This window comes from Onychostruthus taczanowskii, unplaced genomic scaffold, assembly GCF_017590055.1.
Source record: "Onychostruthus taczanowskii isolate IOZ18803 unplaced genomic scaffold, ASM1759005v1 scaffold1, whole genome shotgun sequence".
In the NCBI taxonomy this organism is placed as follows: Eukaryota; Metazoa; Chordata; class Aves; order Passeriformes; family Passeridae; genus Onychostruthus; species Onychostruthus taczanowskii.
Window position 1 is genome coordinate 31,440,173 of NW_024496525.1, and position 23,196 is coordinate 31,463,368.

The window sequence follows — 23,196 nt, forward strand, 5'->3', positions numbered from 1 at the left end:
GTGCACTGCAATTCTCATCCGTATCAATAGAGTATTTTGGCACCCAGCAGCTGGAAGTTAAAGCGCACATGATGTTAAAAAGCTTGTCATAATACCTGGCTTTTAAACACTACCTGCACTCTTCAATCTGAAATTTTACACCCAGTTTGAGCTATTTATTTTCTCCTCTCAGTCATGAAACAAATTTAGAGTAATAAATCTTGTAAAAGATGTCTTTAATGTTCTCACACAGAAACATTCTGCTGCAGTGCTTCGACTGCAAACACTGCAGAGGAACTGTAAATAAAAAGCTAATTTCTACTAGAATTAGAGAAAACATGGGAGATGGCCCCTTATATTGGAGTATCTCATAAAGCCACATTTGAGATCAAATAGAGTTTGAAAGAAATCAGCAAAAGGAATGCGATTGTTTATTACTCCGTCCCAGAGGATCCTGTCATAAAACGAACAGTCATCAGGAACAACTCTCCTCTGACCACTGCATCAGCCCACAGCGACAAGGGAGGGAAGCGGGGGGCAGGAAACCGACAGGGATTCAGTCACAGAAGACAATCAAGGTTGTTTGCAGGAAAATGAAAGGGTTTGTCTTCGATAAATAAGCGACGATTTCACAAAAGCGGTGACAGGAACCGAGGAAGGAACCAAGCTGACACGGTGCGGCTGCCTGCGCTCCCTTGACCCCGGCAGGAGGGCCGGAGCCGCCTGCCCCGGGACGGTTCAGCCCTTCCCCGCACCCAGGCGACGAGGGATCGGGATTTGAGTGGAAAACCCCGAAACAAACAGACACACCGCCCGCACACCCACTCACCCAAACACAACGCACCCCCCACGCCTCACGGCGGGCCCCGGCGGCCGGCAGCGACCCGGAGCCGACCCCCGCGCTCCCCGCCGGGGTGCGTGAGGCGCCGCTCCGCCACAGCCCGGGGGGACGCGGCCCCCGACCTGTCACGGCCGGTGCAGCCGCCGCGGGTGGAGGGGCGGGGTCAGGTCGTGCACCCCCACAGCCGGGGACGCCGGTGACCCGCGGCCCCACCCCCGGCACGGAGCCCGCCGACATCTCCGCAGCCCCGCAGCCCTCCGTCCCGGCTGGCCCGGGGATGACGGCGGCGCCGAGCACTCAATCCGCCGCCGGCAGCCCCGCAGGAAACGGCGAGGCGTCCCAGCGCCCGGCAGCGCGGCGCCAGGCCGGGGAGCGACGACGCGAACTCTCCCCGTTCTCACTCACCGGCATCATCTCCGCAGCCTTCTCCGCGCCGGGCCCGCTGAGCTGCGCCGGGCCTCTCCTGCTGCTGCTGCTGCTGCCGCCGCCTCTCACCGCGGAGGACGCCGCGCTCGCCCTGGCGGCTGTGACAGGTGCCTCCCGCGCGCCTCGCTCCGCGCAGCGGGCGGAAGGAAGAGGCGAAGGCGGCGACGGCGGCCGGGCTCCCAACCCCCTTCCTCCTCCTCGGAGCGCGGCCGCCTCTCCCGCCTCCCTCCCCGGGCGCTTCCTGCTCTGCTCTGCTCTGCTCGGCTCCGCTCCGCCCGCGCCGCCCCGCCACGGGTTAACCCCCGCCGCCGCCTCCTTGCCGGGGCGGGGCCGCGCGGGGAGGCGCTGCGGGGCCGCACGTGACCGCGGGGCCGGGCCGGGAATGCGGGACCGGCACCCGCGCCCGCCTCCCGTTCCCGCCGGGACCCTCTCGCTCCCGCAGCGCCGTGCTGAGCGTGAGGCTTGCCACGCCGGTTCTCGCCCGCCCGGCCTCCTCCTCCTCCTCCTCCCGGCGCTCTGCCGCCCTGCCCCCGGGCCCGGCCCCGGCGGGCGCCGCCTCTTCTGGGCGGGCTGCCCGCGGTCCATTGCTCCCGGGCCCGGGCGGTGGAGGAAGGGGCAGCAGCCCCGGGCGCTCTCTGCCCCCGGAATGCGGGGAATGCGGGGCGGCTCCGCCGCTGTAGCACGCTGGGCGGTAACACGGGGGTCGGTGGTCTCCTCTGCCTTTGAGCTGAGGTGGCTTCCTGACAGCTTGTCCTGGTCCGAAACACACCTTGGATAGCTCATGCCTAGCGTCACCTTCCTTCCACCGTCCCTTCCTTGTGAAATGTGTGATGTACAAAACTCCGCGTAGCAGCACGAGGGGAAAGGTATTTTTGTCCTGATGTCAGACTCATGAGATCTGGTCTCGTGTTTGAAAGTAAGGTTCAGTTTCCTTCATTTTATAGTCTCTCATTCTGTAGAGTTACAACAGCAAAATGAAAGTTAACAGCTTGGAAGAAGCCAAGCTCATCTAGAAGTCAAAACATCACCATATGTTAGTACTGCAACACATGCGATGTAGACAAATTTCATATTGCTGTGAGTCTTAAATCCTAATCTCCAGCATACATGGACCTACCCAGCACTCCAACTGCTTCTGAAAAATGGCTGGTTTCCAGTCTTTGTTACTTTATTTGCAGAACACCGTGACAGATCTCAGCTAGGAGTGGGAAAAAAATGTTAACTTGGCAAGTTTTTGAGGAGCTTAGATAACGTTTGTGTAAGTCTTTGAAGGTAAGTGGTAATAGCATAATAATCTCACATTAATGTATGAGCCTGTATGGTAAGCATAACCTATTCATGTAAGATTCTGTAACAGATAATAGTGTAAATTATCTTAATATATACATGCTTAAGATTTCACTGTGTATCCTTCTCAGTGCATTTGCAGGCTCTGGTGTCAGCTTTTTGACAGGTCAAAGCCTCTGCCTCTTTTACTAAAATAGTCCTACAAGGAAAATCTATTCGCATCACAAGACAGTGCTTTGCCAGTTTAATGCTATTTTTCAAGTACCAGTTGGAGTGCTACTTGCTGGCAATCACAGCAATATCATCCTCAGGTTCTTGTAGACTGTGATTCCACCTCACACACAGAGCTTTGGAAATAGGTTACTCAAACCCCATACAGAACTCCAAGATCTGCTCAGAAGGGTATTAACCCTGCAGCTAGGCTGAAACAGGCTCTAAAATGCTCATGGTCATCTGTCTTAAAAAAAAAGGGGGGGAGTGATTTATCTTCATCAAATTAATATTGAACTTTAATAAACAAAATAAGAGGAATTAATAGAAATTTATTTGTCCTCTTACTACTTACAGTAATTTTAATTTTAAAATTAGAAATTCTAAAATTCTAACACCAAGGGATTTGTGCACCTTTTGTCACACTTGTTCTATAAAAATTAGTCTTTCTCATTTACTAGGTTAATTTTCATTGCCAGCAATTCTCAAACAATGGTCTACAATTTTTTTTCCAGGTATACTTGATAGCTGACATTTCCCTGCATTCAAGAATAATAACAAAAAATAAAACACTGTAAATATTATCCCACTATTACTTTTCCCACTATCACTGTAACAGCAGGAATACCTACAAATGAAAAGTGGGATGTAGACACTCCTCCACGCAATTCCTCTGTTGGAATAATGACCTGTAGTATAAAAGTTTGTCATTGTGTTGCTTTTGGCAGATGAAGGTTCAGCCAGTGCAGCAACCAGACAGACTGGATACTGAGGGCTAGGAGGAAATGTCTTCAAAAGGTAGAGTATGTACTTTATTTGCAAGTCTGCTCCTACTCCTATTTCTGCTTCCCTTGAAAACAGCACTTGTCTCAGTTCTTCCCATCTCAATTTTTCTATAGAAATGCAGAAAGAAAAAAAAATTAAAATGCAGAAAGAAAAAAAAAATTAGCCAATATTTACCAAGTATAATACTTAAAATTCTACCTGCAGCATGGGAAGTTATTTAACACTTCTCCCACAGAAAAATCTTTTTGGGAACCACTCTCTTAGCAGTCAAGAGACAAAACAGCCTTTATAAAATTTTCTGCTTCCAACTTATGACTAGAAATCTGTTTACTGTGAGCAGGAAAATGATCACTTGTAATAATGTAGAATTTTTTCCCCCATTGCCCATACATTTCCATACCAAATGATTTATCCAGTTTTGTAGAAATTATGGTGCTTGGCCCAAGGGGCCCGTGATATCTACAACTTAGTTGCCTTTCTGGGATAACTGAGGTTGCATGAAAGCAGTCAGGATTTGGGGAATGCCTAAGAAGATAAGGGAAGAGAATATGGTTATGGAAGTAGATAAAGCCAGAGGTACTAAACCCAAATTACTTGCTTCAAAATCTGCTTCCTTTGTGAAAGGTGTTCTAATTTTGTCAATGTCTTTCTAAAGGAAAAGGTTTGTGCTCATTTGTTGGTGTAAATACTAAAACATGCTATACAAATACCTTTTGTTCTCCTCTTGGTTCTTAAAAAACCTCAGCAATTCTATTTAACTTTACAAATTGAAACCACTGTAGCTTAACACACAGTTTTTGAACTCATATTACATTAAAAAAATGAAGAATTACTGCTTATTGGTTATGGTATGGTGAGTTTTTGAGATGTGCAAAAGTCGTATTTACCTAGAAACTGAAATTTGATGGAAATGCAAAAACTGTCATTTAGTGTTTTGCTAAACATTGGCATTTATGGGTACATAGAAAAAAAATGACCAAAACATGGTGTGTATTTAACCTAGGTTTATTGAAAAAAGGAGTTTTAACTTCTGTTAATAAATTGCCAGGCCTCTTATTTGATCATTATTTTTCTTAGGACAAGCAGAGAGTCCCAAAGATAAAGGTGGCAGACTAATAAAATTTTCAGGAGCACTCCTGCAGAAATTCTGAATGCTACTTGTGTTTTCTAAGTATCTTCTAGCAAGATTTTCAGATGTACATGATTTTAAAATTTTAAAAACTAATATGTCTGAATCTCTCCTACTTCTTTTCTATGCATAGACAAAAGGAGGAAAATGAGCTTTCCTACCTTTTGAGATCCAAGTGTTCTCCAGTTTTGCATTCACTTGTTAAGATGCTTTTCCAGAGCATAGGAAAATATTTTCACACTTTAGAGGTGTCACAGGAAAATAATTTTGAATTAATGTAACACTTTTTTCATGTGGTATTATTTTAAATAACAGATACTGCTATTTATAGCCAGCAACAGTGTCAGAGGTCAAACACTTAGGGTGGGATCCAACTTTACTAAGGTAGGAGTTAGGTGTGTCATTTCAATCACTCATTGAGGCTGCTTCTACAGATAAATCGGGATGGGGAGGGGAGAGAGGCAGTTCTGCAGGTAATTCATTCACCTCGAGATACTCATCCCACTATCTCAATCTCTTGGTCTTTGAAGGTGCCTATCTCTGTATTGATTTAGGATGGAGCCTGGATGACTGGCTCTGATTGAGGAGCAGACTTTTGGATGGCTACAGTTCAGATGGGTTCCCTCATAACTGGCACATTACAATCTCTAAAAGTGAGTATGGGTAGGAGCACTGTGGGTTTTTGCATGTATTTAAAGAAAATTATGTCTCTTTGCTAAATGAATAAGTAGACTACTTTATTACAGAATAGAACTCTCCTTTCAAAAATTGTATTTTACATTTGCTGTAATGCAGGAGGAACTCACTCTCAGTAGGTAAGCAATTTAAGAAGCTGAATGACAGAAGTACTTCTATCTTGCCAGGCAGTGGCAAGGGGGGGCTACAGTGCAGTGCTGTGTAACAGATGATACAAACAAAAAGACTGAATGTTTCATGGGGAGTTTCACAGCAGGAGCCTAAACTCTTTACTGAATTACAGTGGAAAGTAGAAGTGTATATGTAAAGGAAAGGTATATTTGTTACTGTGGCCTTAAGTAGCCTTTCATTCCAGAATCACATTGACTTGCTAAGGCTGCAGCCATAAAGTGCTCCTAGTGAACAATAGTCATATGCTGCCATGCTTGAATTCACAGGCAGCCAAGGCATTTCAAACCCCACCAAACCTGTTCAGAGATAAATAAACTACAAATAATAACCTAAAGGAAACACTTTGATGTCTGTTTGGTATACATTATTTAAGACACGTGAACAGGAGAAAGATACTTTTTCATCACTGCCTTATAATATTCTAAAGTAATGTATGCTGGACTAGATGACTCATGATCTGAAGTCTCCATAGCCCAGCACTCAGTGCATCATTCTGAGAAGTGTACCAATTAAAGCAGGAGTGAAGCATTATGTGTGTGTAGCATAGCTGTGTGCACTTCCTGGGATTTGGGTGTCTGGTATGTCATGAGTTGCAGCCCTGCATTTGGTGGATTAGAGGTAATTTCTTTAAACAATCACAGAAATTGTATACTTAATCCAATACACATGATGCAAAAGCACGTACTTAGTGGAAAAGGCTGTGGTCTTATTGGGACTGTGTGCTGTCAGCTCTCATAAAATTATTGCACTAAAAGGTATTGGTTTATATTGTAGCTACAGAAGACACAGTCCTGTAAGATGACATGCCACCAACTTTATAGGTGGAAAATCTCATTCTGCTCCTCTGTAATTTATAACAAGGAAGCCATTAACCATATGCAAAGAGGTGGAGAAAACAAAAACTTTAATGTCCTGGGAGATTTCTTTCTGCTTGTACTTTTAGGCTTTATAGCCATTGAGCTGTCAGGATGTTTCTTTATAAAAATCCTTTTTCTTGAAATTTTCAATATGCCCATGATGAGTGCAAGTATCTGAGATGAGCCAGATGATGGGTCATTAGTTGAAACATTAATTAGGGACAGTCAATCCTTCACTCTTTAGTCCTCTTTTATTTATGCGCTTCTGTGTTTTGGGTGTACCACTTGGTTAATCTGAGGGGAAAATGCCAGGCCATGTTTTAAGATTGAGCCCAGCTTTTTAATTTGTTACTGGAAGGCTAAAATTGTTCTCATGTATCTCTTCTATGACTTAAATGTTTTTTACACTTAAAAAACACTTAAGTGTTTTTTACAGTTTCTGTGCGAAGGGATTTCAAATACTTTCTCTTTCAGCTAAAAGGCTAATGCAGAATTCTGTGACACATGATTAGTTTTTCCCTCATGCTGCAAAAATTTTAGGTTTTTAGTCTTCAACTTTTTTATTAACCACACCATTCTTTTGTTTTAGATGGCCAACTACTTATTTAATATAATTGAAAACAATCTTCTTTCTTTTGCTTACTACTGTATCAAATGCAGGTTTGTTTTCATTTTAGATTTGTATTACTGCAATATTCAAACCCAGTAATTACCAATTTGAAACGTGCATCTCCTACTACAATTTTTCCTTTTCTTAGTTACTTTTCTTGAGGCAAACAGATCTAGTAAGAACAAACATGAAGAGGGTATCATGTAACGAAGCTCCTGCTTCCTGCTGTTGAACCTGGACGTGGGTGAACTTGAAGGACTGCAGCATGGAAGGGCAGATTGGGAAAGTCCTCTGCTCAGTTCTGAAGTCTGGGATGTTCTGAAAGGTATTTTCTAGCAATTACTGACAAAGTGATGTGCAAAGGAGGCTTAGAGAGGAAAACATGCCTCTGAGCAGAAGAATGTTCATATAGAGTAGAAGAAAAAAATTATAAATGAAATTACATGTGTATTTTAAAAACCCAAAATCTTATCTGTTTCTACTTAGTATTTAAACAACTACATTATTAAGACTACACTACTGGAAATAACATTCTTGACCTTTTTTTTTGTATGTACTTATCACAGATTTTACAGATTAGAATACACTAGGTAAATCTCCCCTTAAGAGACTAAGAGTATTAAATCTGTTAAATAAAACACCATTGCAGATGTGAAACAGGTTCTGATTTAACATGCATCTCTATGGAAAACATTTCTGCACTCTCTCTCTCATATACATCTATATAGATAGAGATACACATATAAACACTACCTTAAATTACCACTTTTTGATTACCAAAAATTGTCAAAGCATGACTGTCTTCTATACAGGTATATGCAATTTATTGTGAATCTGAGTTTTTCAGTCACAAACACTATTTTAGTAGTGCATTTTAATAGAAGAACATCTGCACTCAGATAATCTGACCAGCAGATGTAATCTAACGTTTGCAATTATGATTTTTGCATGTTATGAAAATAATGGGTTTATGCCTTATTAATGCTTAAGGTTCATCCCTTCTGTTTCTGTAAATATTCCTTTTCCACATAAAGCAACAATATTCTTCCCCCAGCAACATTATTGAGACAAGTTGATTCTGTTTCCAAGTGCCCTGATTTGTAATCTTGCAGAAATACATTTCTGAATAATTTTATATTTTTTTACTACTGTGATCCTACAACAAGGTTTACTACAGTTCTTAGTGGCGTAAGCAGAAGAATGTCAACAGCAGAAGCAGATGAATTGTGTAGGGCATTGATGGAACCTTATTGAAAATATTCAGTGAAAAGCTCTAGAAATAGTGACAGTAGAAAATGTATCACTGGTATGTGTTTAGAATCTATTTTAGGTTGACTTATTCAAAGAAGATACCACAGTATGCAGCTGAACCTGAGAATATTTAGAAGGCTGGAAAGGAGTGTGTTCATCACGGAGGAGTACACCCAATAATAACCTACTTGCTGGGGGATGATTAGATACTACTTTAAAGTTTGTCTACTGTTTATGTCTCAAATTCAAAACCAGTATTTCTGTTCTGTAAATGGACAAGCTACAGCACAAGGTACTGTAATCTTTTTTCTATTTCTTCCAGTTCCTATGGGAATAATTTTTTTCTTGCCTTCTGCCTTTCTTCCTTCTAGAAAGGTCTGAGTACATGTTTAATGCACTAGCCTTAATTTAAAAGGAGGTGTGATAGTTAGCATTAATAAGAATATGTAATTTGAAAGCGAAGTAAAAACATTTTTTGCAAGATTCCTTTTCTAGTTGCATTACTCCAAAAGAATTACTTAAATCAAAGAACGCTGAACAGTATTATGTCTTGGTGTTTACTTAAACCAAGAGTCAGGTCCTTTGTTAAAAATGGTATGACTCAAATTCTTAGCTTACTGAAAGAAATGCAGAATTTAAATTTTAGCTCATTATTTTAAAGAAGTGCCTAGACATCCTAAATGAGACCAGAGGAATTTTCTTTTCAAGCTGTATGTGATATGTGGAATACAACATCAAGGGTATAAGGACAGAATTGTCAGGTTTAAGAGAATTTAAACAAAGCTATTTCTCTGTACAACTGCACTAAATTAAAAGGTGTATCTGAAGCATCATGAGTAAGAAGTCAATAATAGTGCTGAAAAATCATCACTTGAAACATTTATATGTACAAAATAAAAAATAGAGTTAATTATAAAAGTGGAAATGCTTTTGGTTAGACTTCCCCCAAAAGGGTATCGCTCCATGTATTCTTGGTCCTCTACCAAATGCCTGTTCACATTCTAGTCCACTATTAATCCTTCCTTTTTCCTCCCATAATACTCTGCTTCTTTTCTGTTTAGTTGCTGCCAGTTTGCTTGTTTACACAGCATTCCATATGAAATGCCTCACAACAGTTTCTACTTCATACCTAAAGAATTCCCCCTTAATTGCAGCAATTCTTTAATATTATCAAAAGCATGCTAAACACAACAGGTTAAAACAAGAAATGAAGACTACAACTAATACTGTAGAAAAAAAAAATCTGCGTAGGCAGCAGTCACCACAGATGGGATTCATTCAGTATACAGCTCTTAGTTCTACCACCCACATAATCCCCATTATAATTTCCTATCAAACACACTTCATTAGCTCTGAAGAAATCTCTATTGTCTCTCCCAGCAGATCACTGAAGGTACTGTCATGATATGGATATAAAAGTTAAAGGTCATATCAATTAAAAACCATTCCTTTACGATCCTTTAGAAGGCCGTAACAACTAAACATATTTTCATTTGATGACAACCAATAATAAAATTTGATGAACCCCTACCAATTTTATCCTTTATAAGTAAAAGTATTCTTCCTGCTAGTACTGAGCATTAGGATATCATCATGTAGTTGTTCTCCCTGTTCCCTATTTGTTTGTCCATTTGTCCCAATTAATTAAGTGATAGTATAAACTCAAGCAAGCGATGTGCTGTCCCAGAGGAAGGAAGCAAGGCTCTGCCTTTGCTGGAGCACAAGCTGTCGTTCCTGGTTTCTGTACAGGGTGGAGTTGTGCATTCTTTTTATCGTTCCAGCTGTTGACACTGATGGCAGCTCTTCCAGGAGAGACACTGCTTTGATCGTGTGTGTAGCTGCGGATGAGGAGGAACCTTGCATTGCCTTGTTATGAGGGACACAACAACTTAGGGAATTTGGTTGAGTAAATGGGAGGATAGAAATTCTGATTCTTCTGCCCTTTTTCTGCAACCCCCCTTCCCTCTCAACTGCTGTGCTATCACCTAGTTATAAAGCAGCTTTGCTGTAAATGGAATCAGATGGGTCCAAATTAAAATGGAAGAAAAATCCAACAAGTGCTTTTGTATTATTTTAGAGGGGGGAAAACCCCATAAAATTATGCAAAATCACCTGATCTGATTCACAAATAACTATATCAACACAACTATGAGGAGCAAGGCACTGCAGTGTAAGGGTGCAAACTCCACAAGCTGGTGTAGCCGCCAGAGTACTCATACTGTTCAACCACAACCAAAGACAGAATTTCATTAAAACCTCGAAATCATCCATTCTTGTGGTGGTCAGTTCGTTTTGGATTAGGACAGAATAATTATTTCCAAGTACTTTGCCTGCAGCAGTGGAGTAGACTACATAAGACTGTCTTTATTTATGAGATTTTAATAAATTACCAAATCAGCCATGTGGCTTTATGTTCTTAAAAATATTAGCTGCTAAATGTTAGTTGCTAAAGGTCATGGAATTATAGTTTGAAGTTTGCTGTTCAAGCACTAATCATGTCACTTCTTGTTCCTCCATTTAATGAATTGTTAACTAACATATTTAATGCCTCGGGGACTCTCCATCTCACTATTCTTCCCTTCCCAGTAACTTCAGAGATTTCTTTGAATGAAACAATAGAAGTTTCACACATTGATTTCCTCTGTTTCAGTTCAGCCAGCTGGTGGTGATGTCACACACAAGCACCTGTGTCTAACAAGCACCTGATACTGTTCCTTCCTTAAGGACTGAAAGTACAAGACACACCAACATAGCAGCTCTGTATCTACCAGCTCTTTGTACTACAAACACTGGATTGCTATCATGATTCAGATAAACAGGAGACTTGTTCAGCTGTTTTAGTTACTTTGGGTCATTTCCTGCAGCTTTACTCATCCTCCCAATTAACATGAATACACATTTGGGTTTTTTCCAAGTTAGCCATTAAGGAGGTTAAGTAGGTTGGGCCTTGTGACTAATGTTTCCTTGGCTCTGACTTTATTTTGCTGCTCCCCTAGAGTATTCTATCATACTTTATTAGCATGCAGGAGAAATTCTGAGATTCCTAACTATAGGACAGAACTTGAAATGTTCTAGAAATTTCCAAGCTCCAAAATGTAATCCCAGTTGCAAGTAAGACCCGGCATGGAGGGGCAAATACAGAAGTACTTGTACTGTAAAAAGACCTGTTGCATTAGCATTGTCATCATTAATACAGTTACCTACTGCTGAGCTTTCATGTTCTGTATTGATTATTAAAAAAAAGTTACCAGTGCCACAGCAAAACGTAGTCAAAAGTTTGCTGCAGTAATTGGATGAGGTCCTTCAACCCCTAAAGATGTTTGTTGTTTCACTAACATGGTAAAGGTAGTGAACAGGTTTTGTCACTGCTGATGCCTCATCACAGGCAACAAATGAAGAATGCAGTTGCTTAACTATTTTACTACATAAAGTTTATATGCAATCCTGTTTTAGAAATGTCAGCAATATAAAGAGGCAGCAGCTAAAGGAAAGCAACATGATCCATCAATGTGCAGTAAGCATATCCCTCACCACAGTTTAGTTGTGAATCACGATGAATGTTACATCCATGGATTAATGTCCTAATCTTACATAGTCATTTACATAGCAAATGAGTTTGTTCAAGAGCTGAGTATTGTCTGTTTAGATACTTACCTGGAACAAGAAAATATTTTTGTTTTAAGTTAGCTTTGGAAATCAACTTAGCAAAATTACTAAAAAGAAAGGCACCTACTCTAAAATAAGAGTATTCACTTCGAGGGTGGGTACTCCTTGAAATGTTTGTCTACCTAGGGCTATGCTCCAGGTGCTACTGCTGCAATGAAAATTGATTACTCTTTCCACACCTCACAGATATGAAATGGCTCTTACAATGCCTTAGTTTGCTTTCCTCTATTGTGTTTTACATTACTTCAGGATAGAGAAGCAGGAAGTATAGAGATAGTACTACAGGTTTACATGTTATGGGTGTGTTGATTTCTGCTTTCGAGTCAGCCACTGACTGAATTTCCTCCTTCTGTATGCTACTCAATTAAAAAACCAAAACAAAACATCTATTCAAACATAAACACCAGTTTTACTTCCTCTGGCTTTTGCAGATGTTTGTGTTGAGGATCACAAAGGAGGGAATATTAATATTCTGTAGCCTTCATAGAAATTCCTGACAGAAATGCAGCAATGGAAGAACCAGTTGCATATGCCTTTTGTTCAGTAGAAATTTTCATTTTTCTAACCCAGACACTGCTGCCCATATGTACTTTCTTTTCCTACTAGAAAATAAAGCAATCAGATACAAGTGTTAAGACTTGAAGCAGGTGAGGTTTACCTAAAAGTGCAGTGAAGTGTGCTCCAAGGACAGGTCAGCAGAAGCTCTTCTTGCCTTCCAACCCAGGAGATCAGAAGAGAATGTTGATGTACCTCCGTGACAATGGTCTGGCTAAGGTGAAGCAAATCCTGCAGTGATTAATATTTTTTTCCTGATCTGTTTGCCTGAGCTCTGTAATTGAAAATTCCTAAAGCGGGTCATTTGAAGTATGTGTGGTATCTTAGGAACTATAACTCAGCGATCATAAATTTGCATTACAAATGCTCTTATAGCTCCTTACTTGGCATAAATTTTCAATCTGAACTGCTTATTAAGTATACCACAACTCACCCTGTAATTATCACTGGCTTAATATCTGTTCATTTAAGTTCCATTAGTTCCATTTTCTTCTAGTTTTTATTCTCTATTCCTTTCTGTTGGATGCTTTTGATTTTATGTCTAAGAGTTTTATCTAAGAGTTCTTTTGATTTCTCATTCATTTTTCTGTGGTAAGGAAACAGAAAAACCCATATAGAAATGATTAAAGAAATCAGCTAAAACAGATCAAGGAAAGGTGTAACAAAGAAAACTGTGGAAGGTGGAATAAATATCAAAAATGAAGGACAGACGTCACCTTTTCAAATCAGTGATACAAAATTTGCCTTCTTTAAAAAAAAGCTTTCAAAGAAATATGACTGTACATTTTACTCTACTCAATAGGTACAGCTATTAAGCCTAAGTATAAATTTTGAAGAAATTAAAGGCAACAGTGTTTGGAATGTTTACCATCAGCAGGTGAGGTTATCAACTTCCTGAGTGTTTGAATACAAAACATTTAAGCTATGGCCAGATACTGCAGTCAGGAGATTGAAAAGCAAAACTTTAATCAAGCTGAAAGATTTAAGATGTTTCAGTGAAGTAGTTAAAAAGATGTACGTAAGCATTAAGTCATTAAAATGACTTAAACCTCTTAATCTTCTCAAAGGCAGATTAGGCTAAATTTAAACAAAACATGACATGAAGTCCAGTTTTGGTTTTACACACTATGTATCCTTGGAACAGAGATCAGTATGCATAGTTCTGAACACTGATTTTCGTAAGATAGCATATGTTCCTACAGCCTCCAAAATACACTTGCTATGGAGTTCTAACAGCTATCTGCAAAAAACACTAATACCCATCCTAATAACACAAGTATTACTTCTGCCCTTTCAGGAAGAAGGAAAACTCTTTGAAGCCAGTTAAATGTTTGTGCTCATACCAACTGCTGCCAGTGTGTGGTTTCATTATTCCCTTTAAATTCTGAGGTTTTCTGAGGTAAGCTCCAATGGCAAACGGAAGTCCATGTAGTATCAATTTTCTTATACAATATTAGCATGTTATTACTTATTCCTTTGCAAAACTTGTGACTAAAGGAAAAGCCTTTCAGAATAATTCTTTAGCTCTACTGAATATGAAGGACAAAAAAAAAAAAAAGTTGTGAATCATGCACTTCAAAAAACTTATCTGTAAATGTCTTGCATGGTGCTTTCATTAAATGCTGCAGAACTAAGAACTCTTCAAAAAATGTAAGAGTTAAAATATAATTTTTGGTACCCTTGATTACTGTACCACAAGTTGACAAAAAGCTGGGGATTAAGTCCTCAAACTTGGCATCCTATGAAATGACATTTTTAAAGTAAATAGCCAAAAAAGCTATTATTAGGGGGAGGGGGAAAGAAATCTAATTCTATTAAGAAGTTTAAAGATTCAGTCTCTCTTAAAGTACTGTTGAAAAAGTTACATGGTACTTAGAACTGTAGAAGCTTATTCTAAAAATTAGGTTAGCACTGCACTCCAGCATTTATTGTCCAACATCTTTAATTACTTTTTGCTCAATGGATTTATTGTTTTTCCAATTACAGCAGATGGATCAGGTACAGTTCTAGTGTTCATTTCCCTATGGTTGTAACTCCCTTCATTTGCAGTAGAAATGATGAACCACCAAATTCATATTCCAAGAAGAGAAGAGATCTTTAATGATGGCCAGAACCAGAGGACTCTGAAACAAAGACATAATTTAGGCTGTTCAAACAGTAAAGCAAATCAATTCAGGAATGTAGTGCAGGTCCTAGAACTGACAACTGTACTTACATCTGAGCACAAGAATTGGCTAATCAAATGAAACAACACCCTCAGAATATGTACATAAGTAAATTTAGCAAATATTAAAATTTCTCTTTTGCGAGTTTTAAAGCCCTATTACAGTCAAACACCCACTCTTCCTTGGTTGTGTTATGGTTCTTCCAGAACTGAAGTTTATTTACACTATTGTTCTAAGTCTAGTACTAGGCAGTATTTTCTCTTATTGCACATTTCAAAATGTAAATAACGTTTGTATGTACAAATTAAACTGTGAGCAAATGGGTTCTCTCTCATGGTGCAGAAAGTGAACTGAGATACAACAGGTCATGAAAAAATAAATTCCAGTGTGATTTCAGAACAAACTGTCCATCAATATTTAAACACTCCTTTATAAAGATACAAATTCAAAATACAAGTTTATACTTTCTAGTTTCTTGGTAGCTAAAATAGCAGCTAAAACTCTTGAAACTGTGCCGATTTAAGTAATTCCACTAAATGGTTGTTTATTAATTGTTGTTTATTAATGGTTTATTAATTGTTAATGTTGCTATTATTTGAAAAAAAATTCCTCGCCCACACAGTCAAGGTACAGAATTTTCATTTTACTCCTAAAACCTACACTGAAGATTATTTATGTGCAGATCCACAGTTGTTTCTAGGTTATAAAATTACCAATACAACCAAAATTACTTATTTTGAAGTAGTCTTTAGACATTTGCTAAATCTGTTACTTAAGCCCCACATTTATCATATGTAAAATAATCTGAACTAATTTTTACTGTACTTATTTAAAAATTGTATCAAGGTATTAGATATCTAATACTTACTACTTCCTGATGATTTTTTGCCTGGGGAAAAAAAGGAAAAAAAATAAGTTGAACAATGACAGTGAAAAATATATTTCCTATTTACTTTTTACAGATAAATTTTAATTAGCTTATTATTAGCTTAAACAAAAATTGAAAGTGTACAGTGTGTACTTTCCATGGTATGTTACTACAAACTTTATATTGATTTTATAAGTTGTTTGTTTTTAATTAACCAACACTCCATGCATTTAGAAATTATAGTCATCAAGATTTGTATTATAATTCAAAAGAAACTTTTATGGAATGTTACTGTTTTACATAATATATGGGTATATACACACACAAGGTATGGATGTAAACTGAAGTGAAACATTTGCTTTAAAATTTTCCTTTGTATTTTACATTCCCATTGTAATTGTTCTCCTAAAACACTGGGTCACAATGATGAAAAAAAAATTCCTCATAAGGAAGACTTTTATAAAAGAATGTACAATCTCTATCCTTGGAAATACTCACTTAAATTATGAATAAGGTAATAAGCAACCTGATCTAACTGGGATCTAACTGCTTCAAGCACTGGTTTGGTCCCTTCCAATCTGATTTCTCCTACAACATACTCTTCTGTAATTCCATATATTATTTGCAAAATTATCCCCCAAAGTGCAGAAAGGGCTACAGCTATTAAAAACTGTTTTCCCTTTCAAATAAAGCTTAGCATACAGTTGCCATTTTCCAGGTTTTTTGGCCTTGAAAATCTACACCAGGCATGAATTAATATAGCATGACATGAAGAAAAGTTTGAAACAGTCTGTCCACTTTGTACGCTGCTTGAAATAAAAGGTTAAATCAAAAGTAAAAACTTATTTTTTCTTCCTATCTCAACTACTCATATTTACTTAACAGTCATTAAATACCCATTAAGATCAACTACTTATATATACTTAAACTTTTAAGTGCAGTGTAACAGTTTTGGAATGCTACACATTATTTGGACAAAGCTAGAGCAATACTGAGGTAGTACCTCCAGCTGCTCCCACAGCAAGGGGTTCCTTTATCTGACTTAAAACACTTCACTGCTCACAACACCCAGTAGAGGGTTTGACTTGGGATTTATTGAGCATAGCCTAAACTGACAAACAGGACCTTTAAACCCTATAATCTCTTGTACCCTTCTGCTTTAAGGAACCTGGCCCATTCAGATTTATTATTTTTACATTAGATATCCTGTTTCATTCTTTGAGAAAGTCATCCAGTGTAATCAAGTAACACACATGCTCGTGTTCAGTGATGCAGCTCTCATTTTGAGATGCCATCAGCCCAAAATACACTTTCACATGTTCATGTGAGAAAATCTTTTTAAAACAACTTTTTTTTCAAAATCTCGAGCAACTAAGTTAGATCTGCATTTTAACAACCAATACTACATTACCTAATCTTCATATTGTAAGCACAGTTACACTGACATTTGAGTATTTTTGTTAGTGGAACCATCTACAATCAGCATTTAAAACACCTACATTTTTACAGCAAAGATGTAACCCTAAGGAAGAATGTTAATTTCTTACTTGCTGACTATTTTCAATGACTGATTCCTGTTGTGGATATTATTTTGTATAAAAAAGACTATAATGTGTGACTTACCCCCATAGGAAATCTTGTAGTAGGCATAAGTTGTTAATGCTACACCAACCCATATTTCTTGATAAACAGTAGAGAAGTAGAATTTCATGGGTTTCAATGCCTTTGGAATCATAGCCTGCACCATCTGAAAATTATAAAAAGTGTTGTCATTTTAACTTTTGCAGCTGTATTCTTACCTGCTGGATTTTTAACATACATAAAGTCACCCATGCATATATTCATCTATCTTTATGTATATACACACACTCATGATGCATATTAGCAGCAGTTTACAAATTTAAAAAAATCCCCAAGCATGCAGACGTACTTATTCCAAAGCAAAGAAATTAAAATTCAGAGTTAAGGTGTACAATTTATGGGCTAACACACAAAAAAATTAAAATTACTATTGATGAAAGGGTTAAAAGATGAACATTTAGAGAGCAGCAACAGATAAACTTCTCTCTGCCTATCAGTAACAGCTTTTTCCTGAAGTTTCCAGATTCCCTCAGGAGGAAGTCTCATTCCAGACAAGCCAGAGAGGCTCCTTCCTTGCACTACCAATTTAGCTTCCCTCCCTCAAAGCTGTCTCTTCCAGCATGGTAATTTCTACTCAAAATAGCAACATAAATGATGTTAAGCTAATGAATTCATGTTTTATCATGATTATTTGACTTTCAAAATACACCCCATGAGCAAGAAGCCTGTCAGTGTTAGCAGCTTTTTCCCTTCCATGCAGCTTTGTAAGACAAAGAGAAAATTGCAGGAGGTTTTAAAATAAAGCTTCTCCTAACTCCCATAAATGTCAGTTCACATTCGCACCACAATGCACTGAGATACCCCATGTCTTATGCACACTCAATAGTCACTATTGGTGCTTATTACAACCCTATTAAATCAGCTATACACGCATATAGGCACCACATGGTAAACCACAGACCCAGGGAAGAAAAGCAGAGTTAAATTTCTCTGAGGTAATGCTCACTTATCTTTAAATGTAAAGCATTGTCTGGTAAAGCATCTCCTCTCTAAGAGGAGAGGGTGCAAGAACAAACACTGTCAAGACAACTGGAAAAATCTAGGTGTTTCTTAAAGAATTAAAGCAACTTTGAGGCAATTCATATATAATTACAGACAAACCCACATTTAATTTGTTTTTGGACAGTCATTTCAATAATTTATTATTGTGGCAAAAGTTCCTGAAACACCTTTCACCAACACTATTAACGACACTGCATTAATGACACTGCTCACCTGTATTTCCAGGGATTGTAGTTTCAGATGAACAGTGGAACACAAACAGTTACTCTGCTATAGCAGACTTTCCAAGACAGACTAACAAACAAGGAGACTGAACAGAACTGGAAGGAAAGATTTCCCCAGCGCTACAGAACACAGGGAGCAAGCGGTGCTGTTTCCACTTCACACCGTGCCAGAGCCCGGCACAGACCTTTCCCCAGGGCCTGCGCGGGCGCGATGTCGTTCTAAGTATTTTTTTTCCTGATCTCTACCCGGAACAACGCTGTATTTGCTGTGTCCTTGACCTCCCCGCCACAACCCGCCGCAGCCCGGGGCACCTGCCCGAGCCCCGACCGGCTGCACGGGGGCGGCGCGGTAACGGCAAAGGTCCAGCGCCGCGGGCCGCGCTCCCTTTCTCCCTTCTAGCCCTGCCAGCTGAACAGCGCTGCCCCCACCCGAAACACCCCCGAGCGATGCCCGCAAGGACCCAGCCGGGGCTCGCCGGGCCCAGACCCACCGTGGCAGGGGAGCGGCGAAGGTCACACTCGGGAACGGGGACGGGTCCGCTGCCGCCGCGGGGTGCGCCGGGAAAGGACGCGCGGCGGGCGGGGACAGCAGCGCCCCCTAGGGCCGCGGAGGACCGGAGCGCCCTCGCACCGTGGCGGTGCCAGCCCCGCTTCCCTCGGAATCACGGAATAGGTCAAGCAGGAAGGAACCGCAGTGAGGCACCTGGAACAAGCTCCCTGCTCGAGCAGGGTCATCCCAGAGCACGTGGCACAGGATTGCATGCGGACAGTTCTTTAATATCTCCAGTGAAGGAGACTCCACACCTCTCTGGGCAACCCGTTCCAGTGTGTGGTCTCTGCACAGTGAAGTTCTTCCTCATGTTCAGATGGAACTTCTGTGCATCAGTTTCTGCCCATTGCCTCTTTTCTATCGCTCAGCACCACCGAGAAGAGCCTGGTTCCATCCTCTTGCCATCCTCCCTTCAGATATTTACACCCTGATGAGGTCTCCTCTCAGTTGTCTCTTCTTGAAGCTGGACAGGCCCAGTTCTTTGAGACTTTTCTCATAAGGGAGATGCTCCAGGCGCCCAGTCATTATCTGTTGTCCTCCACTGGACCTGCTCCAGGATCTCCACATTCCTCTTGCACTGAAGAGCACAGAACTGGACACAAAACTCCATGTTCACCTCCCCTAGGCTGAGCAGAGGGGTAGGACCACCTCCCTCGATCTGCTGGCATTGTTCTTCCAGTGTAAATCTTCACCTCAAGTCCTGCTTCCCAAGAACAAGCGCAGCCGGTCCCGGTCCCGTGCCAGGACAATGCCGGGAAGGGCCTGTCACATTCTATGCAGTTCCCTATGTCCCTTAGGGAACAGCTTGTCCTGGAGGAGTGGGAGGCACCCGCTGGGCCATATTTATGAAGTCTGAAGCACTACGTGCTCTGCAGGCCGTTTCCTCCAGGTGCAGGAGGACAGGGTGGCTGGAATTCCAGAGCTGTGCTCAGGCATTGTTCTGTGGGGTGATGGGGGAATGACCGCCCAGGCCTCCCGAGGCTGTGAAAGGAAAGCAGAGCTCAGACCTTTATCGTGTGTTAAAATGCCTTAGTGGGATCACAGACTGCATTTACTTTCCCTGTGACTGATTTACATAATCTGCAGGAGTATAGATTTGCTACACAAGAGCTTTATCACACAGAGCAAACAAGACTGCTTGGATCTTACATGGGTGTTTTTTGCATTTCATATAGAACCATAACTTATGTCAAAATACTGCATGTACACTGCCTCTTTAATTTAAGACTTTAAAAACCTCTTGAAAATTTAGTGAGGAAAATCCCATTCTTTCATTAATTTAGGATTTTGAGGCTGATACATTAAGCAAGAAGAGGCGGTGTCTACATATAGCCTAGATTTGTATTTACCTATCTGACAGTAACAGTTCTAAAGCAGACAAATGCCTGCACTGAGTCAGGTACTCAGTGTGGAGATGATAAATCCTATTAGAGAAAGTAAGGGTCTATCCTGTTTTCATATTGGTTTTCATTATTTGTTTGATTTAACAAATTACATTCAGATGTTTGCAATTATTTCAGAAGAGAGGATGACACGATGAAAGGGAAGTGCAACATTTATCTTCGTTCCTATTCTTTTGAAATTTACCCCGTAGTGATGACAGACCTTAGTGTTAGACCCAGTATACTTCTGGTCTGTGTCTGTATGTCCTGCCTTTCTAAGGAAGGCTTTAATAAATTTTAGGGGTCGGTTTAGAGGAGCTCGGCCGGCAGCCCCAGGTGAAGGGTGCGCGAAGGGAAGGCAGACCGCCGCCGGGAGCGCTCCCGCCGGGGCGGGGCGGTGCCGGGCGGGGGCGGGAGGGTGTGCCCGTGCTGGGAAGGGCGGCGGCACCGGACCGCGTGCTGGGGCCGCCATCCCCGCCATGCTGCGGAAACTCACCGAGGGCCAGGGCCGGGACTGGTTCACCGTCGGCGGGGCCGTCACTGCCGTCGAGCTCCTGGGCGAGGAAGCGCGGGTCGGCCGCCCTGGCGCTTCTCCCCGCCATCCCACACAGCAGCCACTGACGGGGTGAGTGCGGGGCGCTGGGCCGCTGCTCTTGATGGCCTCCCTCTCTCTCCTCTGCTGTGTGCCCTGGGCATTCCCCTGAGCCAGGACAGCCTCCTCTGGCTCCCCTGCTCTGGAGAGCTCAGGCTGTGCCGTTGTTGGATTCCAGCCTAACACCCCCGGTAGCGTTTGTGGCTGATGAGTTTTTGTGTGTTTAATATTTAATGTTGTTTTCTGATTTGCTGTTTAGGTCTGTTGTCTCCATCATCACTAGATGGGTTGCGTGTAGAGTTTGCTTTCTCTCCATTAGCACTGGTGTGCACCTGTGCCTAGTTCTGTTGAAAAACTGTAGAACTGTAGTAGAAAAGACTCAGTTTATTCTGATTCAGGTGCATTAACTTAAAATTTTATCAGTGGCAAGTGATAAATGAGATTCATGAGTTCATTGCTGTCATGACCGAAGGAAGCATTTAAGTTACCAGAGTAAAGTAAGTCAGAAGTATATTGACGTATTGTTCTTAGGCATTATTCTCAGATGGCAGAGTTTACAGGCAACAAGAAGTGTTTGTGTGTTTGCATAGTAGCCAGGTACATTTGCTTTTCACTGGAGTCTGCAGTTTTTGGATTGAAATCCAAAAACTGCTTTCCACTGATGCTGCCTGAACTGTGGCAGTGCATACTAATCTTGGTGTTTAGACGAGGTGTGGTAGCGTATCTGTGGTTGCTGTAGAAAAGTGTTTTGTATGCACTTCCATGTAGTGTTTTTCAAGATGAGCTGGGCATATGCTCCAGAGTGAGTGTTTAGCATTTTATTTTTCTGTGTGTGTTGCACAGCAATAGAGGCTGCTGTATTTCAGGGAGGTGTATTTATCTTAAAAGGTGTACATTGGCACCTGAGAAAGAATGAACTTTTTGCGTAACATCTTGCTGTCAGGTAGTCTGGTATTTCAGCAGAGACTGTTCAGGCTATCAGTGTTTCTGTCTTTGCTTCAAGTGAAGGACAAAACTGGCACCTCAAAATATCTATTCCTTTTTTATCTTTCAGTGCTCTGAATTGCTGACTAAGAGCTGCTGGGCTTTGTGCAAGTAGTTAAAATTTTCCACAAGTGATCAGACAAGATTTTACAGTTCTTTTAAGTTATTTCTGTAACTGTGATGCCTCAACCCAGTACAAACAATATGTTTGTGACTTCTCTGTCATTTTTTAGGTGATAGTAACATATCTGTAATATTTATTAAGTGCTTGACTCTTTAACCCAAGTGAGTACTAAGCCACAAGATCTATTTTGGGTATTTCCCTGTGCACAGGACAAATGAGCAAGATTGATCAAGCCTTGTGTGACTAAGCAGAAGCGTATCTTTATTTTTGGTTGAACAGAAAGCTCTTTCCACTCACAAGTCTTAGCAGATAAACTGGTTGTGAGTTTGACAGCTGTGTTAGCAGGGGAAAAATGATTTTTACAGGTTTGGTTTTATAATTTCTTTTTCCCCATGTCTAAGGGGGACAGAAGCAATATGCATCTTAAATGACCATTTATGTAAACGTGGACAGAATTTCTTAACAATAGCTATAAAACCTTTGAGCATAGATGGTAGGTGCATGCCTGTCCTGCCACAAAATGGAAGAAATCTGTATGAGAAGCTGTGTTTGCTTAGGTGTGTTTTGTTTTCATGCATGCTTCTGTTTCACAGCTCTGGGAATGTGCTTACATTTGGAGTGTTTTTTGCAAAACTTAGTCTCTGTTAGATTCAAGCATTTCAAAGCAAATGCTTGTGTTTGATTCACTGACTTCTTCAGGAAGAGCTTGAGGAGCTGAAAACGAAAGAATTTCTCCTCATTTGTTGAGGCTGCTTGTAGCATAATTGTCTAGTTCCTTCAAAATTCTTTTTTTGTTTCTTGGGAAAGTCAAAACCAAAGTTATTCGGATTTCTGAAATGCTTGTTTATGTTTCTTTGAAGCTGGATATACAGTTACTGATGGACACTTGTCTGCCTGCCACTTTTGTCTAAATTTATATGTAAGAATGTGTGGGTTTGATACCAAATTGGTAATAACAGGTGTGTTATTGCACACAAGTGTGTGTAATAATACTTTAAAAAAACGTTAATGGGATCTAAAAGTCTCACGTTTCCCTTGAAAAGAGATGGGGAATGTGTTTGCTTCCTTTAGCAATGATGCCTCATTTTCCAAGGCTTTTAAGATTCTTTTGCTTCCTGAATTACCTTTAGAATAGCAGGATTAGTAATTGAGGTTGTTGGGGAAAGGTAGTAGAAATAGAAACTGCATAAAATCTGGCTG

General features: G+C 40.7%; 3 protein-coding genes across 7 annotated transcripts in view; 1 reads left to right on the top strand and 2 right to left on the bottom strand.

Annotated features, from left to right (window-relative positions):
* Positions 1 to 2,084, bottom strand: part of PPP1R13B (protein phosphatase 1 regulatory subunit 13B) — a 70,331-nt gene extending 68,247 nt beyond the window's left edge. Inside the window, exon 1 of one of the 4 annotated variants that reach the window (XM_041422103.1) lies at positions 1,226 to 2,084. In XM_041422103.1, coding sequence (XP_041278037.1) covers positions 1,226 to 2,029 — 804 coding nt within the window. In that variant the 5' untranslated portion in view covers positions 2,030 to 2,084. The remainder of the gene's footprint in view (positions 1 to 1,225) is intronic. The other 3 variants (XM_041422017.1, XM_041421931.1, XM_041421837.1) reach the window with 3 other exon arrangements.
* Positions 2,085 to 14,388: 12,304 nt separating this feature from the next.
* ATP5MJ (ATP synthase membrane subunit j) lies at positions 14,389 to 18,986 on the bottom strand. Of its 2 annotated transcripts, none has more exons than XM_041398718.1 (4): positions 18,856 to 18,986; positions 17,121 to 17,244; positions 15,498 to 15,518; positions 14,389 to 14,587 (listed from the first exon to the last, which is right to left on the bottom strand). In XM_041398718.1, the coding sequence occupies exons 2-4, from the start codon at positions 17,242 to 17,244 to the stop codon at positions 14,562 to 14,564; spliced, it is 171 nt and encodes a 56-aa protein (XP_041254652.1). In that variant the 5' UTR covers positions 18,856 to 18,986; the 3' UTR covers positions 14,389 to 14,561. The 2 variants fall into 2 exon arrangements, with proteins under 2 accessions (XP_041254652.1, XP_041254662.1); XM_041398728.1 differs by lacking the exon at positions 18,856 to 18,986 and adding an exon at positions 18,354 to 18,821.
* A 1,789-nt stretch (positions 18,987 to 20,775) lies between these two features.
* The window catches only part of TDRD9 (tudor domain containing 9), a 69,092-nt gene continuing 66,671 nt past the window's right edge, over positions 20,776 to 23,196 (top strand). Inside the window, exon 1 of the mRNA XM_041402566.1 lies at positions 20,776 to 20,921. Within this exon, the coding sequence (XP_041258500.1) occupies positions 20,776 to 20,921 (146 nt within the window). The remainder of the gene's footprint in view (positions 20,922 to 23,196) is intronic.